The 16,244-nt window shown below is 48.4% G+C and overlaps 1 protein-coding gene and 1 pseudogene across 3 annotated transcripts in view; one reads left to right on the top strand and one right to left on the bottom strand.

Annotated features, from left to right (window-relative positions):
• Positions 1 to 14,687, top strand: part of MORC2 (MORC family CW-type zinc finger 2) — a 38,194-nt gene extending 23,507 nt beyond the window's left edge. For 2 of the 3 annotated variants that reach the window (XM_045534489.1, XM_045534491.1), the window contains 19 exons: positions 113 to 224; positions 750 to 875; positions 1,456 to 1,535; positions 2,334 to 2,416; positions 2,675 to 2,760; positions 3,874 to 4,014; positions 4,100 to 4,254; positions 4,362 to 4,490; positions 5,029 to 5,134; positions 5,458 to 5,590; positions 7,122 to 7,196; positions 7,282 to 7,662; positions 8,246 to 8,377; positions 8,849 to 8,903; positions 9,368 to 9,509; positions 9,629 to 9,853; positions 9,952 to 10,045; positions 13,211 to 13,399; positions 14,426 to 14,687. In XM_045534489.1, coding sequence (XP_045390445.1) covers positions 113 to 224; positions 750 to 875; positions 1,456 to 1,535; positions 2,334 to 2,416; positions 2,675 to 2,760; positions 3,874 to 4,014; positions 4,100 to 4,254; positions 4,362 to 4,490; positions 5,029 to 5,134; positions 5,458 to 5,590; positions 7,122 to 7,196; positions 7,282 to 7,662; positions 8,246 to 8,377; positions 8,849 to 8,903; positions 9,368 to 9,509; positions 9,629 to 9,853; positions 9,952 to 10,045; positions 13,211 to 13,399; positions 14,426 to 14,494 — 2,513 coding nt within the window. In that variant the 3' untranslated portion in view covers positions 14,495 to 14,687. The remainder of the gene's footprint in view (positions 1 to 112; positions 225 to 749; positions 876 to 1,455; positions 1,536 to 2,333; positions 2,417 to 2,674; positions 2,761 to 3,873; positions 4,015 to 4,099; positions 4,255 to 4,361; positions 4,491 to 5,028; positions 5,135 to 5,457; positions 5,591 to 7,121; positions 7,197 to 7,281; positions 7,663 to 8,245; positions 8,378 to 8,848; positions 8,904 to 9,367; positions 9,510 to 9,628; positions 9,854 to 9,951; positions 10,046 to 13,210; positions 13,400 to 14,425) is intronic. The other variant, XM_045534490.1, reaches the window with a different exon arrangement.
• A 125-nt stretch (positions 14,688 to 14,812) lies between these two features.
• LOC123625973 lies at positions 14,813 to 16,034 on the bottom strand (annotated as a pseudogene).
• Between the last annotated feature and the right edge of the window lie 210 nt (positions 16,035 to 16,244).

The raw sequence follows: 16,244 nt of genomic DNA, 5'->3' as shown, positions 1-16,244 counted from the left end.
TAAGTAGAGCCTGCAGTCCCTAGAACCTGGAAGGGGTGCTCTAGGGCCACGAGTGGTGCGGGGATGGGCCAGGGGCACCTGGCAGGATGAAAGGAGGATGTCTGTTCCCCAGGAACACTGGTGATCATCTTCAATCTCAAACTCATGGATAATGGAGAGCCAGAACTAGACATAATCTCAAATCCAAGAGATATCCAGATGGCAGAGACCTCCCCAGAGGGCACGTAAGTGTGACTGGAAAGGGAAGGAGGCCCTAGAACTGGTGCTCATTCTCCCAGGAGGTGACTTTAAGGAAAGAGGGGAGAGGTCATTCCTTGGATTTCTCTCCATGGCGTTGTTGGAGTTGATGGAGCTGAGAGCTCCATGTCTTCTTGCCAGAAGGCAGAGGGATGAATAGAAGGATAGCAGATCCTCAGCTAAGCTAACAGAAAAGATTAACAGTCCCCTGCTCCAACTCCTTGATTTGACAGAAGAAACTGAAGCCTAGAGAGGGGAGAGGAATTGCCCAGGGTTCCATGTAGGGCAGTGGTAGGGCCAGGTCAGGTGTTTCGGGCGGTGGGACAGGGGGCACCTCTGCTAGGCATGTGAGAAGGGGCAGGATGTGGTACCACCTGAGGGTACACCCTGTCAGGGCGGCAAGAGACGCTGAGACATGAGGTGGGAAGGTGGAGGGCCTGCAGAGAAGATGGCGTGCCCTTGGTCAGGCTAGTGGGGCGGGTGACAGCACTTCTCTGTTCTGCCACTTCCAGGAAGCCAGAGCGGCGCTCGTTCCGTGCCTATGCTGCCGTGCTCTATATTGATCCCCGGATGAGGATCTTCATCCATGGACATAAGGTGCAGACCAAGAGGCTCTCCTGCTGCCTATATAAGCCCAGGTAGGGGCCTGCACACCTGGCCTGCTGTTTCCCATGGGCCAAGGATACAGCCATGTTTCTCTGGGGCATTGTTGGAAGGATGCAGTATGAGGGGCTCTGATAGTGCTGGCTTCATTTGGGCCTTTAAATGCTGCCTGTGACTGATCACAGAATCACTTCTGGGACCTGAGGGAGGGACAGAGGTGGCTGTCAGGCTGTGGAGATTGGCAGGCTAAACTTCTGTGATAAGGTGGGAGCCCTGCCTAGCACAGTGAGCTGTCTGAGTCTCAGCTTCAAGGCCGAGGGGGCCTTTAAACACTACACAGGAAAGCAAAGGCCCTAGCTTACTGCTGTTTGTTTCTCCTGTGGGATTAATGACATTCCTGGTGAATAGCGAGGTTGCTTATCAAAAACTGCAAGATGCCAGGAGCAAATGAAATAAGGAATTCAATCCTTTTGCTGAAGATAGCTTGCATTTATCTCATCACAAAAGGCCAGCACAGCTTGGGTGGAGGCAGGAAGGCAGGGTGTTTCCTGGGCTTAGGTTGGCTGCCTGCCCCAGTGCTGCTTGGGCCCTCAGGTTGCTTTTCCTGCTGTTTAGGATGTACAAGTACACATCAAGCCGTTTCAAGACCCGTGCAGAGCAGGAGGTGAAGAAAGCAGAGCACGTAGCGAGGATTGGTAATGCCACTCCCTGTGCAGGAGGAGGGTGGGGCTGGGGGTGGGGTTCATCTGGGGGACGCTGCTTGTGGCCAAAGCAGAGATCCAGGAAAAGGCTCTGTTCACCACCCAGGGACAAGGCTGTTCTCCTGAACCATGGTCCAGTTCCTTCCCCCACATGCTAGCCCCCTCAGTAATTTTTCTTTCTAAACTCTGCTTTCTCTTTAGCCATTTAGAGGGCCTAATCTTAAAGTGTCAACTCTGTGGCTTGCCCAGAATGAAGAATCCCCACACTATCCTCTGGCCCAAATACTTGTGAAATTGTTTTCCTGACTCCCGGGCAAAAATCTCAAGTTCTCTCATAGCGTTCAGGGATTCTAAGAGTTTCTTACTGCTTGTTTGCGAGTAGTGATTGGCTGGAGACTTCTTTAGCTTCTAGCTCATGCTGAGGATTTAACTCTGATTGCCTTAGGTATTTTTTGACCTATTCTGATTCATTTGTAAAGTTTGAAAAGCATGTCAGGTTTTCCTTGGGGCCTCTGTGATAGGTTTGAGTGCCAGATTTTCCTTCTTCAACAGACTCTGCAGTCCAGGCACAGAGGCTTCGCTGATACTGCTTGTCAGCCATAGCTCCCCCAGCTCTCCTGTTCTTCAATGGCACCTTGGGGATCTGGAGGGCCACTTATGGCCTTGAGGCTGCAGGTTCCCCACCCCTGGCACACACTTCTTGTCTAGCAGGGACTGCACTGTGGATCCAGAAGGGATGACAGAGAGTTTTGAACCTTTGCATTCCTTATCATGGTTTCTTCTGGGTTTCAGCTGAAGAGAAAGCCCGGGAGGCGGAGAGCAAAGCTCGGACATTAGAAGTACGCCTAGGTGGAGACCTCACTCGGGACTCCAGGGTAAGGCCCTGGGCCCAGATGGCTGTTGTGCAGCATTTCTAGCATTAGGAGCCCATGTCATGTGAACCTGGTCAAGTGAAACACAACTTTTGAGTTTGTCCCCAGCAGGGGCCAGTTTCTTCTATAGAAGTAAATTTCCAGGTGTGGTTTTACATCCATAAAAGTTAAAGTGAGAAGTTTTAGATGTGATGTTGTAATATTACCTGCTGTGGCCCAGAGCACATCCTCCCCTCACCTGAGGCTGATGTATGTGTCCAGGTGATGTTGCGACAGGTCCAGAACACAGCCATCACCCTGCGCAGAGAAGCTGACGTCAAGAAGAGGATCAAGGAGGCCAAGCAGCGGTGAGTGCCAGGGCTGTCCTTCAGTCTTTTAAGATCGTGTAGCTTCTGTATTGATTATTGACAGTTTGCCATCCTGTCACCAAGACAGCTTTGAGAACGCCATTAATGTGACCTCAAATGCTTGTTGAATGCCCTTTGCAGGAAAGAGGTCTTATCCTAAGCTCTCAGCTCTTTCCCAAGTTAGGAATGGGCAGGGCAGATTGTCCACCTTGAATTGAACACCAAACCATGCTCACTGGCACTGTCTGACCTTTTTTTTCCTTTATATTTCTTTTTTTCCCTTTCTTTTCATTTAAAGAATGTGTAAAGTGCTAATTGTATAAAACTTGAAAAATACAAACCATTTAAGAAATACAAATTTAAAACTCCATTATATTTCTATCTCTTGGTGCTAACTACTCTTAATTTTTTATTCCATAATATGTTTTCAGATTCATTTTCCCCTCACTGGTTACAGATATGGAATAATGCTGTAGATTGAGTTTTGTATACTTTTTTTATTTAGAATGAGCATTTGTCCTGGATTATTAAATTACCTTGTCTCACCTATGTGAATCTGGGACTTTTCAGGGCTCTGGGACTTGAATTACTGTTTTGCCTCTTGTCCTTGCCACGGGCGTGGGGTCCAGGTTTCTCCTATCTAAGTCAGTCTACTGCTCATCCATCTGCTTTTCAGCTTTCAAGAGTTTGTTGACATTAATCACATGATGGTGTCTTCTCTCATGTCTTTATTGTTCTTGTGAATTTTTGCCTTTAAAAAAATATTAATTTTCTGTCAATTAGTGGAGTTTTGGGGATGGTATGAAGGTAACCTTGTGTTTATTCCACTTTGTAACTATCTTTGCAACAGCTTTACAGTAACTCATTTATACTTCAGTGCATCTCTATTTTGTTACTAAAAAGTTAAAGTTATATGTTTTTAATTAGGGATGCTTAGAATCAGTGTACAGGGAGTATCCCTATCAAGTCTAAGAGAGGAGATTGAATGGAGATGCAAATCTTTTTGTTTAACATGTTTCAAGTTTAAGCTTAACACATCTTGTACTCCCTGGTGTCTGTGTGCTAATGGGTAGATCTGTTTGATTTTTTTTTTTTTTTTTTTGGTCATTTTAGAGCACTTAAAGAACCTAAGGAACTGAATTTCATTTTTGGGGTCAACATTGAACACCGGGACCTGGATGGCATGTTCATCTACAACTGTAGTCGCCTGATCAAGATGTATGAGAAAGTGGGCCCACAGCTGGAAGGGGGCATGTGAGTACTACCCAAGGAGATCTTTTTAGCCCATGGTGGATAGCAGGAGGTTTTGGCTAGAGCTGTGTTCTCTTTCTCCCTGCAGGGCATGTGGTGGGGTTGTTGGGGTTGTTGATGTGCCCTACTTGGTCCTGGAGCCTACGCACAACAAGCAGGACTTTGCTGATGCCAAGGAGTACCGACACCTGCTGAGAGCTATGGGGGAGCACCTGGCACAGTACTGGAAGGACATTGCCATTGGTAATGGAGCTCGGTTGCTAGGCCTCTGCCCTTTCTCTTCATCTGAACTTGGGAAGAGAGAGAGAGAGGCTGGCTTCTGATGTGATGTGTGGGTGCTTGCCTTCTAGCTCAGCGGGGAATCATCAAGTTCTGGGATGAGTTTGGCTACCTCTCTGCCAACTGGAACCAGCCCCCATCCAGTGAGCTGCGTTACAAACGCCGGAGAGCTATGGAAATCCCGACCACCATCCAGTGTGGTGAGTCGGATAGTTGGAACCCTCCTCCTGACTGCTTTCTGTCAGTCCATGACCCTCTGTCTCTGTGCCGGCTTCCTGACATTTGTGGACTTAGGGTCCCACGAGGGATCCAAGTCTGTTTGGCGATGGCTCTGTGAGCTCAATCCTGAGGTTGTTCCAAGTTTGACCTGTCCCTCCTGAATGAGGCAGAAGGTCATCTAACCTCCCAGGCCTTTCACACTGCAGCTTGGACCAGGCTCACTTATTTTGGTACCATAGTGTTTCTGGTGCAAGTGGATAACTGAGCCAGGATCCTGCTAGAGGAGGGAGAGGGGCTGGGGCATTAAGAGTCCATGATACTAAGTTTTCATCTTTGCTAGAATCAGTGTCCCTGAGAAGAATTACTATTTCTTGAGGAGAGGCCTAGTTGGAGCCAGAGTGAAGATCTTTGCATACAAAGTCTGGGGCATCTTTGCCACAGGCTTGTGAAGAGCCTGGATTACAGATATTGTTGGTGGAGGTGGCTGATGTTTCATGGGGATTTTTGGGTTTTCTGCAGATTTGTGTCTGAAGTGGAGGACCCTCCCCTTCCAGCTGAGTTCTGTGGAAAAAGATTACCCTGACACTTGGGTTTGCTCCATGAACCCTGATCCTGAGCAGGACCGGTGAGCATGTTCTCTAACAAGGGGATTGTGTGTACTTCTCCCCCCATCCTCCACTGTCCTCTCCACTCTTCGAGTACATAACACTTTTGCTTCTTGAGGTCAGTGCTCATGTTCTTACATCTCTGCCTTGTACATAGTAAGTGCCCAAGAAATAAGAATAGATGTTCATACAGTACATGTCTGCATTTCATATTAATTCCATGCATTGTGAACTCTGAGGTGGTTGCTTGTGTGACAGACGGATGGGTTGGCTAAGGAGGAAGGTCCCCGCCCTGCTTGGAGCCCTGTTTTGCCACAGGCTCCCTAGCACCTTCTCTTTACAGATGTGAGGCTTCTGAACAGAAGCAGAAGGTTCCCCTGGGGACATTCAAAAAAGACTTAAAGACACAAGAAGAGAAGCAGAAACAGCTGACAGAGAAAATTCGCCAGCAGCAGGAGAAGCTGGAGGCCCTTCAGGTATGTGGGTCAAGGGCAGTGGCAAAGCCAGCCTGTGTCAGGGCTCTGTCCCAAGACTGAACCTTCAGTGGCTTCCTTGTTCCCTCAGGCTCAGTTCCACCTCCACTCATCCACGTGTGCTTGCCAGAGCTTTCTAGTCCCATCCTCCAGGTCCAGTCTTGCAACTAGAGTTGCTTATTCTTTCAAAAAAGAAAACAGTTTTGTTCATATACTTCAACGTGGTCTGATTCATTTAGAATCAGACTCTATAAAATAAAAATCCTACCTTAGAGGGTAACCCTCATTAACCACACATCTTTCTAACTTGTCATTAATACCTATACATAATACACATAAATACATGTATATTTTTAATAGTATGGCGATTATGCTATGTATGTATTTTATATACTTTTTTAGTGCATAATTACTTTCTTGATAATTTTCTAGATGTGAAATTGAAAGAGTAAAAAGGTTTGTAGAATTCTGTGACTTTTTATAACTATTCCCGAACTACCCTCCAGAAGATGTATTAATTTCTGTTCTTTACCAGCGGTATATGAGAGTATTATTTTTCAGTGTTTTTGCAAATTTGATAGGCAAAGATATGCATCTTTTAATTTCTTTCATATCTTTAAGATTGGATGATTTTTCATACATCCACTTATGTTTCTTTTAGAATTGCTTTTACATTTCTACTGTTTTAATTAATTTGTTTATTTTTTTCTAGATATGCTTGTGCTATCAACCCTTTATCATATTTTTTATTTGTTATTTATTTATTTATTTTTGAGGCAGAGTCCCGCTCTATCACCCTGGCTAGTGTGCCGTGGCATCAGTCTAGCTCACAGCAACCTCAAATTCCTGGGCTCAAGCAATCCTTCTGCCTCAGCCTTCCAAGTAGCTGGGACTACAGGCATGCGCCACCCACCATGCCCGGCTAATTTTTCTATATATTTTTAGTTGTCTGGCTAATTTCTTTTTATTTTTTAGTAGAGATGGGGTCTCGCTCTTGCTCAGGCTGGTTTCGAACTGCTGAGCTCAAACGATCCCCCCGCCTCGGCCTCCCAGAGTGCTAGGATTACAGGCGTGAGCCACCGCGCCTGGCCTACTCTTTATCATATTTATTACAAAATTACTTCCCTTTCTGGCTTCCTTGTCTGTGCAGATTTGCTTTCACTAACCTGTGACGTCTTATATGTGCCTCCCTGATTGGTCTGCTGAATCCCATCTGTCCTTTCTGGCCTCGTCCAAGTTTCCCCCATCCATGAGACGTTTTCTGGTTCCTTTTACAGGAATTTATTAGTCCATTGACACTTTTTCCCAGGCTTCCAGTTGCCAGATTAATCACATAGTAGCCTGTGATTTTCTGATAGTTTAGTATTTATGTATCTTTGTCTCCCCAGTGAGAATGGGAGACTTCTAAGAGTAGGACTGTGGCCCAGGTTTTCTATTTTATTTGCTCACTGTCCCAGAGACATAAGTGGGGATCCAAAAAGTTTGTTTGAATGTACCAAGATATGCAAATAACTTTATCATGTTTGCCCTGCAGAAAACTACACCCATCCGCTCCCAGGCTGACCTGAAGAAATTGCCCTTAGAAGTGACCACCAGACCTACCACTGAGGTGAAGCCCAGGGGCATGGGAGGGGCTTTTCTCCAGGTATCTCATGCTAAGATCAGTGTTCTCACTCTCTGTGGGCCTTTTTTAGGAACCTGCACGTAGACCTCAGCGTCCTCGGTCACCCCCTTTACCTGCTGTGATCAGGAATGCCCCGAGCAGACCCCCTTCCCTGCAACCTCCCAGACCGGCCAGCCAGCCCCGAAAGGCTCCTGTCATCAGCAGCACCCCAAAGCCCCCTGCTTTGGCAGCACGGGAGGAGGCCAGTACATCAAGACTGCTCCAGCCACCTGAGGCACTCCGAAAGCCTGTGAACACACCGGTCAAGACTGCTCCCCGGCCCACCCCTGTGATGCAGCCATTGTCACCATCTCTACTGCCCAACTCCAAGAGCACCCGAGAGGTCCCTGCCCCCAAAGTCATCAAGACTCCAGTAGTCAAGAAGCCGGAGCCACCCACTAAACTCTCCCCAGTGAGATGCTTTTTCTTCTCTAGCCGCCAGCCATCATCAGTGGTAGGGGAATGGAATCATGCAGTGTCAGCGCAGTACTGGGGGAGCCTTGGGAAGATCACCAAATCTAAAGCTTTTCTGCTGCCCTGAGGAGGGGGAGCCTAGATAGCTGAAGGGACTTGGTCAGGGGCACAGAGCAAGTTGGTTCCCTGTCCAAACAGCTCTTCACTGCTCCCTCTTGAGTTTTGGTCTGCACAAACTTGAGTCAGCTCTGCTAGTTTTTCACAGTGTGGGCATAGGTCAGTAACCTGGTGACAGACAGCCTTGATGGACTGTGGCAGTGGTCAGTTTGTCTCAGGGCGGTCACAGTTGGCAGGCCAGGCAGGCTAATGTGGGGAGAGTCTTCCCCTATGACAGTTTTAAGCAAAGGTCCTCGTGGTGCAGGGGCCTAAGGAGTTGCTTGTGTACATACCTGGTGATATCAGGTGAAGACTAAGGAGAGTACAAGCCCCCCTCTGAATGGCTCCTTTAGACCAGGTGATATCTTCCTGCTCCTTGAGGACTGAGCAGGGCCCCTCCCATTCCCACTTTCATCTTGCTGTAGGCCACCCCTGGTCGAAAGCGGAGTCTTGGGGTCTCTGATGAGGAAGAAGCAGAGGAAGAGGCTGAGAGGAGGAAGGAGAGGTGCAAGCGGGGCAAATTTGCTGTGAAGGAAGAAAAGAAGGACTTCAGTGAGGTAGGTGGTTGAGGTGAGGTTCCCAGAGCCTCCCTCCAAAGGCCTGCGTCCCCAACCAGTGGTCCCCACCAGCTCCATTTGTGTTCATGACATGAACCTTCTAGAAGCCTAGTTGATCTCTCGAGGACTCTGTCATACAGATGACTAGAAACGTGGTGCCAGGTAGGGTCGTGAGTGAGACTAGTTTCTGGCTCTAATCACAGGCCTGGAGTCACACTGATGTATGTCGGGGAGCTTTAAACACTTTGCTTTCCTGTGTCTGTCCCTTACCTGCTATCTTGTTTATAAAGGTGGCAGAAAGTTAGGTACCTTGGACAGTGATTTTAGAGTGTGGCTCTTGGCGAGGCATGGTGATTTAAACTGCATCGTAGGAAGATGACGGCTGATGACCCTGACTGGCCAGAAGCATAGAAGTCCTCCTGCTTTTCAGGGGTGACTGGGGTTGCCTCTGATGGACTGTTCTCCTTGCAGCTCTCAGACAGTGCTGGGGAAGAGGATTCCGCTGAGCTCAAGAGGGCTCAGAAAGGTGAGTCTGGGGGAAGTACCTGGCAGCCTGTGGTGCATTCGTGAGGCAAATGTGATAACCACTGCACGACAGAGACTCTTCTGTAGGGGCAGTGGAGCCCCTGGCCAGCAGCAGTTTAATCCTCAAGTCTTGTGGAGTTAGCTGGGTCTGGGGCCTTGCAGCAGTGGATCCAAGTCTAACCCCAAGCAGAATTCTGAAGATAGCACCCCATCGTGGTTATTTTGAACACTAATTCCATGGTGTTCATCCTGGCAGGCACTCATCTTCCTGCTCTTTGGCACCCTAGTGACAGATGTGGCAGGAGATAGCAAGATGGCTGGGCCCCATGTCCCTGGTGTGGTGGGGGCAAGTACCTAGGGGTTCTTGTCCTCCAAACGCTGGGGACTACCTTTCTTAAGGCAGCCCTGGCTGAGTAATGGACTCTTGTCTAGTTTTCTCACTTACACCTCTGTCCAAATTCTCAGATAAAGGGCTGCACGTGGAGGTGCGTGTGAACAAGGAGTGGTACACGGGCCGTGTCACAGCAGTGGAGGTGGGCAAGAATGTGGTGCGGTGGAAGGTGAAATTTGACTACGTGCCCACAGACACGACCCCGAGAGACCGCTGGTAATGTCCCCATTGAGGGGGAGCAATGGTTCTGGGGAGGAGCTTTTCCCAGCCCCTGTGCCAGCACCCCATCCTGGGAGCCTGGAATAGATGTGACACGATCTATGTGTCTTCCATAGGGTGGAGAAAGGCAGTGAGGATGTGCGGCTGATGAAGCCCCCTTCTCCGGAGAATCAGAGCCCTGACACACAGCAGGAGGGTGGGGGGGAGGAGGAGACTGGGGTAGCCAACCAGGCTGTAGCCGCGGTGGAGCCCTCCACTTCTGACTGCATCCGCATTGAGCCCGACACCACCGCCCCAAGCACCAACCACGAGACTGTTGACCTGCTTGTCCAGATCCTTCGGTATGTCTTTTGTCTTCCTGCTTCAGGGCCAGCCAGCAGTGGCTCTCCACCCACTCCATGATTTTCTGATTTCCTGTCCCCACTTCTTTTTTGCATAGGAATTGTTTACGGTACTTCCTGCCTCCAAGTTTCCCCATCTCCAAGAAGGAGCTGAGTGCTATGAACTCAGATGAGCTAATATCTTTTCCTCTGGTGAGTCTGGCCCGACCTTTGATTTCATACTGTTCATCTCCCACACCCCCCGTGCTTATGATTGTTGTGCTTGTTGCAATTACCAGCTCTAAGCCTCATGCCCTACCTCAGCCAGCTTCTCTTTTCTTCTGCTGAAAGAAGGAAACAGGAGACTTTATGTTATGGAGAAAAAGTGGCTTAGTTGTATATGACTCTGGTGTGTAGAAAGCCAACCCCACCCTACCATAGGCCCTAGGAGATGAGTCCTCCCTTAAGAGGCCTGGTTTGACATTTTATGACAAGTATATCCCTTTTCCTCTCTTCCAGCAGAGTGAATAAACACCTGTCCCAGGCAGTAGTCAAGAGCTTAAGCTCAAAGTGCCTAAACCTTGACTCTGGGAGGGAAGTATAGAGAAACTGGAGATGAGTGGAGATAGAGCACTGAGTCTTGTTTAACCCAGCACATGATGTGGCACCTCCCCTAAGCAGGTCCTCTAAGGGACCTCATAGTAAGCAGCAAAAAAGAGTCCTGCCTCCAGGTGGCTCAAGATTCAATTGAGACTGAGTAGCTGGTAGACCAGGTAGCTGGACACAAGGCCAGGAGAAGTAACTGCTATGGAAGGAGACAGCAGGGCTTTGGAAGCCTGGGGAAGATGGAGAAAGCAACACAGTCTGGAGAAAACATGGATTTTGGCAAATACCTGCCTGTGTAAGTGAAAGGGAGTGTTTGAGGCAGGGACTTTTGTGAGCAAAGACTCTGTGACTGGGCAGGGGTCAGGGCCACAGGCTGTGTAGTGAGCATTTAGGGTTAGAAGGGCATGAGAGGCAGGATCTGATGTGTCTTAAATGCCTGATCTAAGTTATACTGGCTTAAACCCTATAGGATAGAAAGTTTTGAGCTGAGGATGTTGTCAGTCTGAACCATGTCTAGGGCAGGGGTCAACATACTTTTTCTGTAGAGGACCAACTGGCAAATAATCTCAGGTTTGTGAGCTATATGGTCTATGGCAACCATTCAACTCTGCCATTGTAGCATGAAAACAGCCACAGGCAATATGTAAAGGAATGGTTGTGGCTGTGTTCCAGTAAAGCTTTATTTCCAAAAACAGGCAGCCAGGTGGCTTTGGCTCAGGGCCCTAAGAGGGTAATTTTGGTAGCAGCATGTTTGGGTAGGATGCGTGGATGGGAGATGCAGGGGTAAGGAGGCTGGTCCTGTTGTAAGGAGGTCAGGGGTGTGAGGGAACAGGACTAGGAGCCAGAGTGGTGGGAGCGGCTGGTGGGGTAAAAGGACTGTGTCAGGTCATTGACAGACTTACTGGTCATTGACTATGGACAAGTGACAGGGAGAAGGCAGAAACCACATACTTTCCTGTGTCTCAGGCCTGTGGGAATTGGAGGTTGATGACAAAGCTATTAACTGGGAGAGAAAACAGAGGGTGAGTGCAAGGAAGGTGATGAGGAGAGAGCTTTGTATGGCGCTGGAAGTACCAGCACTTTGTTTCTGGTGATGTGCTGTGGGCAGGTGGAGATTGGGGACTGGCACGGGGAGGGCGGGGGAGGCCAAGGCTGGAGGAAATGGGCATCTGGGAATCATCCACATGAAGTGGGATGTTTTTTATATGGTAGGAAGAGCTACGTTTTCTAGAGAAGTTTCTAGAGAAGAGGACGGGTAGAGACTGCAGGACTAGTTTGTTCAAGATGTTAGGCCCTCATGTGGCAGCTATGTACTTGATAAAGTTTGCCATAGAGAAAAACATGGGGTTTTATCTCTATTCTACTTTTTAAAAACTGAAATGAGGCTAGGAGTTAAAGAAACTAAGGCTTAGAGAGGTAAAGAGTCTGTTGTTCAGTGACAGAGCCCAGATTTGAACCCAGGTTCTTCTTAGGAAAAGGATCTTGCTCTTCTCACCATACTACCTTGCTCTCCCTGTGAGATGAGAGGGGTGGTGCCTGGTGAGGAAGCTAGAAGGTGGTAGAAGTCACCACAGTGTTTTTCACAGAAAGCTCTACCATTCAACTTTTGCCCTTGTTTAGGCTGCTGTCACTCTCTGCAAATCCCAGGAGGAACAAATAGCTGATAGGATGGCTAGGTCTGCGTGGCATCTTCTTGTCAGATTTGTTGCTTTTGGCTTCAAGTTGTTGCCAAACTCAGAGCAAAGCCTAGGGTACAGCAGGATCTCTGAGTGGGATCGACTGCTTGGCCCAAAACAGCATGAGCTTCTGAGTCTAAAAATAGTATATTAGCTTATTTTTTTAAAGGGAGGTATAATACCAATTTATCAACTTTGTTCTCCTAATGATAATGTCAAAAATCACTCAAACTGTTATTTTTTTAGTAACAGGCAACTATTTTTTGTGCAGAACTGGAAATTTCTCATGCTATCTTGGTTTAATAGGATAATGTTCTAGATCATAAGGTGATAGACTACAGTGGCCAGCCAGTGTTGCTTGTGGCTTTGTATTCTTCATAGTGGCCTCATCATTCTCACTGGTGATTTGTAAGTTCTGTCACAAATTTGAACTCATAAATTTAACCTAAAGAGATATTACATAAATTTTTTTTTGCACTGAGATTTCATGTCACATTTCAATTGACACAGGTATTCTGCTACATTTTAAAAGTTAGAAAAGCCATCTGTCTACAGAAACTGCTAATTAATCCTACCCCACCCCTTGGAAGCTTTAGGTACTCGGGGAAAACAGTAAAAATCTGGTGCTGCAGAAATATATACTAAAAATCTGGAGGTATCTGCTATTGGTAGATGTTTGATAAATATTTATGGAAGAGAACTGACTTCAGTCATAATATTGTTGGGTATGACTTGGAAATGGAATACGGGAAGGGCTATTCTAAAGTTTGAAAAGTATGATTGAGCAGGGAGAATGACTCTTGTCTTTTTTTTTTTTTGGTAAGAATCACCCCTCCCCATGTACTCATGGTTTGCTGTCTGCCAGAGCACCTTGCTCAGTCTTTACCTGTGTGATCTTGTCATCTTCCTTCCACAAGATAGGCATTAAGGTCTCTCTACTATGGACCTAGAGAGACTGCTTGCCCCTTATATCTGAGGTATTCCTTCAAACCAAGCATCCTTGTGTGGAGCTGATAGGGGATATCATAAGTGTCTAGAAGGTCCCTGGGGACCCATGCAAACTTCTGCAGTTGCCTTCTGGCTTCCCTCTTGACAGAAAGAGTACTTCAAGCAGTATGAAGTGGGGCTCCAGAATCTGTGCCATTCCTACCAAAGCCGTGCTGACTCACGGGCCAAAGCTTCCGAGGAGAGCCTGCGCACCTCTGAGAGAAAGCTCCGTGAGACAGAGGAGAAACTGCAGAAGCTGAGGACCAACATCGTGGCACTCCTGCAAAAGGTGCAGGAGGTGAGATAGGCAGGCCTCTCATTGCAGCTAGACCACCTGGTCTCTCAGGGAAGGAGCCTGGGCACCTCCTGTTCCCATCTCACAGGCATCTGTCTGCTCACAGGAATCTGTGGTTCCAACCCTGGCTGCACAATGTCCTGACCAGGAGGGCTTAAGGTAGTGTGGCTGCCTGGGCCTCATCCCAGCCAGACCCACAGAACCAGACTTTCCCCCTTGTTTAGACATTCTGATGTACAGCCTGGTTTGAGAACCCTCCATGCCATAAAAACAAAGAAGTTATTACTTTTTCAGATGATGCCCAGATGGGATTGGGAAACCCAGAAGTGGAGAGTGCCCCTTAGGGTGTCGGTCCTTCATTCAGGCAGCAAGCACCAAGGGCCTGCTCTGTTCCTGTCCTCTGGATACGGATGGGGTGAACCAGACAGGCCAGAGGAGGTTCTTGCTCTCCCAGCGTGACAGTCTGGTGAAGGAGACTGATGGTGGGAAATGCTATGAAGTAAATAAGAGTTACAGTAAACGGTGGGAGGCCCCTTAACTAGGGTGTTCAGGGGTAGTCTCTGAGGAGGTTAGGTATTTGAGCTGGGACTGGAAGCCGATCATGCAAAGTGTGGGACATGAGTGCTCCAGTCAGGGAGGGTATGAGGTGGGATTGGTCCTAAGAACAGGGCGACGTCACTAGAGGGGAGGAGGTTTCCACAGTTGCCTGGGTGAGGTAGTGGTGGCCTGGACCTTGGGTGGTGACAGCGAGAAAGGGAGAAGTGGACACATTTGTAGTATCTGAGGAAACACACTTCTAAGGGAGACAGTCCTAACGTGGGGTGGAGGTAGGGCAGGAGTAAGAAATTTGGGCATCTTCTATGCACAGTAGATGGGGAGGGGAGAGTGATCAAGCATGACAGGCCGACAGAGCAGAGAGGGAACTGGAGGGGGACTCTGACCTCAGCCCCAGGACCCGGGAGAAGGGTGGAGGGGCGAGCCTCCCACCACCTCTGGCCCCTGGCTGACCCCTGCCCTGCTTTGTTCCAGGACATAGACATCAACACAGATGACGAGCTGGATGCCTACATCGAGGACCTCATCACCAAGGGGGACTGAGGGTGGGAGCTGGAGTTCAGCTCCCTTGCCCACCTGCCCCTCAACTCAGCAGCTTCAGGGGGTGGGGGATTCATTCATGGGTTGGTGGACTTACCTTGATTTGACTCACATGGGACAATTGTGCTTTTGGAGGGAAAGATACTCTGATTCTTTGAATCTTCCTCCCTAAGTTTATAAATATTTATTTTTTAAAGAAAAAATATGCTGTGCCTGTGAGACCATAATTTTTTTTTGGTGACTCTTGGGCAAAGGACAGAGAATCTTTCCACTTTCGCCACACCAGGTTGCCAAGCTGGAGCCACTTCAGCTCCTGGCTCCTCAAGATGGTGGCGAGTCCAGTGCCATCTTGAAGTTGGAGAGGCTCCGGGGCAGGGGTGATTTCTCTCTTAGAGGATGAACAACATGGGGATCTGAGGAATGGGGGAAGGGAGAGAGTCCCCCAGAGTGATAACCCCCCTGGGGGCTCACATTCAGGGGACCCACAGGTGGCTGTGTGTCAGAGGAGGTTCCACATTAGAGGGAGCTCCTCACAGCTCCCCATCTCAGGTGAGGGATATGAGTGTCTACAGAGTCATCCTGGCTGTGGCATCGTCCAAAACACTGTGGGGAAGAAAGATCCTCCCAGTCCATCAGGTGATTTCCTTTGTTAACCATGAACAACAGTCAGGTTTCCAGTCTCAATTTGAGTCCAGGTTGAGATGTAGATAGATCTGACTTTGGTCAGATCTCTCACCTGGGTAGCACACCAAATGTTGGAACTCCATGGGATTCCTTAGGGAAGGAGCTCGTGTGTGAAAGTGCTCCTGGTGCTGAGCCTGTGGAGGCCAGCATCTGTGGGTGTGGCAGCTTCAGATGGTGCCAGCTGATCTGGAGAGCCTGTTGCTGATTTTTCTACTTCTTCCTCTCTGCCTGGCCCTACTGAGCCCAGTCAAAGTCTGTGCTCTGGGACAGACATCCCAGCACTGGCTGCAGGGACTCCAGAGGCAGCTATGCAGGAAGCACATCATGCGTTTCCTCCCTGTCCCATTACAGCCCCAGAATCTTTGTCCCTCAAGCAATTTCTCAGGGTCGAAGACAAAGGCAAGGATTGCTAAGTTTTCTCTTTAATGGCCATTGGAAGAATTCTGGTTCACTTTTCCCCAACTCTTCTATTTGAGGCCTCTGGGTTTTCTGAAGGCACAAGAACTATGACCATACACCATTGCTCTATGATCCAAACCTCTTTGGGTGGTGTGTTTCTGGCATCTGCCTGACCCAGGTCAGCGGTGGGCACCCTGCTGCTCTGTGAGGTCTGCAGACAACCAGGAACAGTGGTGAGCGATGCAGGCCACATTGGAATTGGAAGTCTTCCCCCTCTTGTACAGTTGGCCAAATATTCCTGTGACTGGTGGGTTTTGAGCTTCCCCAAACCATGTCCCTGGGGAATACCACTGAAAGAGACCCTGGCCTCTTCCTGTGGAAGATTCGCCAAGAGTCTTGGGGTTTCTTGAACTGGTGATTCCCCTCCCATCCAGTTCTCTCTGTTTATCCCAGGAAGCATGTGGTCCATTTTCATCCCCAAACCTGTTTTAAAAGCAAGTTGGTTCTGCATTTTTACCAGAGAGTAATAGTCAAGTTTTTTATTTACACACATGTAATCAAAATGCAATACTATAAACGTCTACTGGTGAGACTCCTCAACTCAGTTTGTTTTCTTCTCAGTAAAATCCAGCACCTTCCTCCTCTTCATACTTTCTACTACTGTGGGTTT

Source organism: Lemur catta, chromosome 21 (assembly GCF_020740605.2).
Source record: "Lemur catta isolate mLemCat1 chromosome 21, mLemCat1.pri, whole genome shotgun sequence".
NCBI classification, from domain to species: domain Eukaryota; kingdom Metazoa; phylum Chordata; class Mammalia; order Primates; family Lemuridae; genus Lemur; species Lemur catta.
The sequence above is the reverse complement of the archived record's forward strand: the minus strand, read 5'-3'. Positions and strand labels throughout refer to the sequence as shown.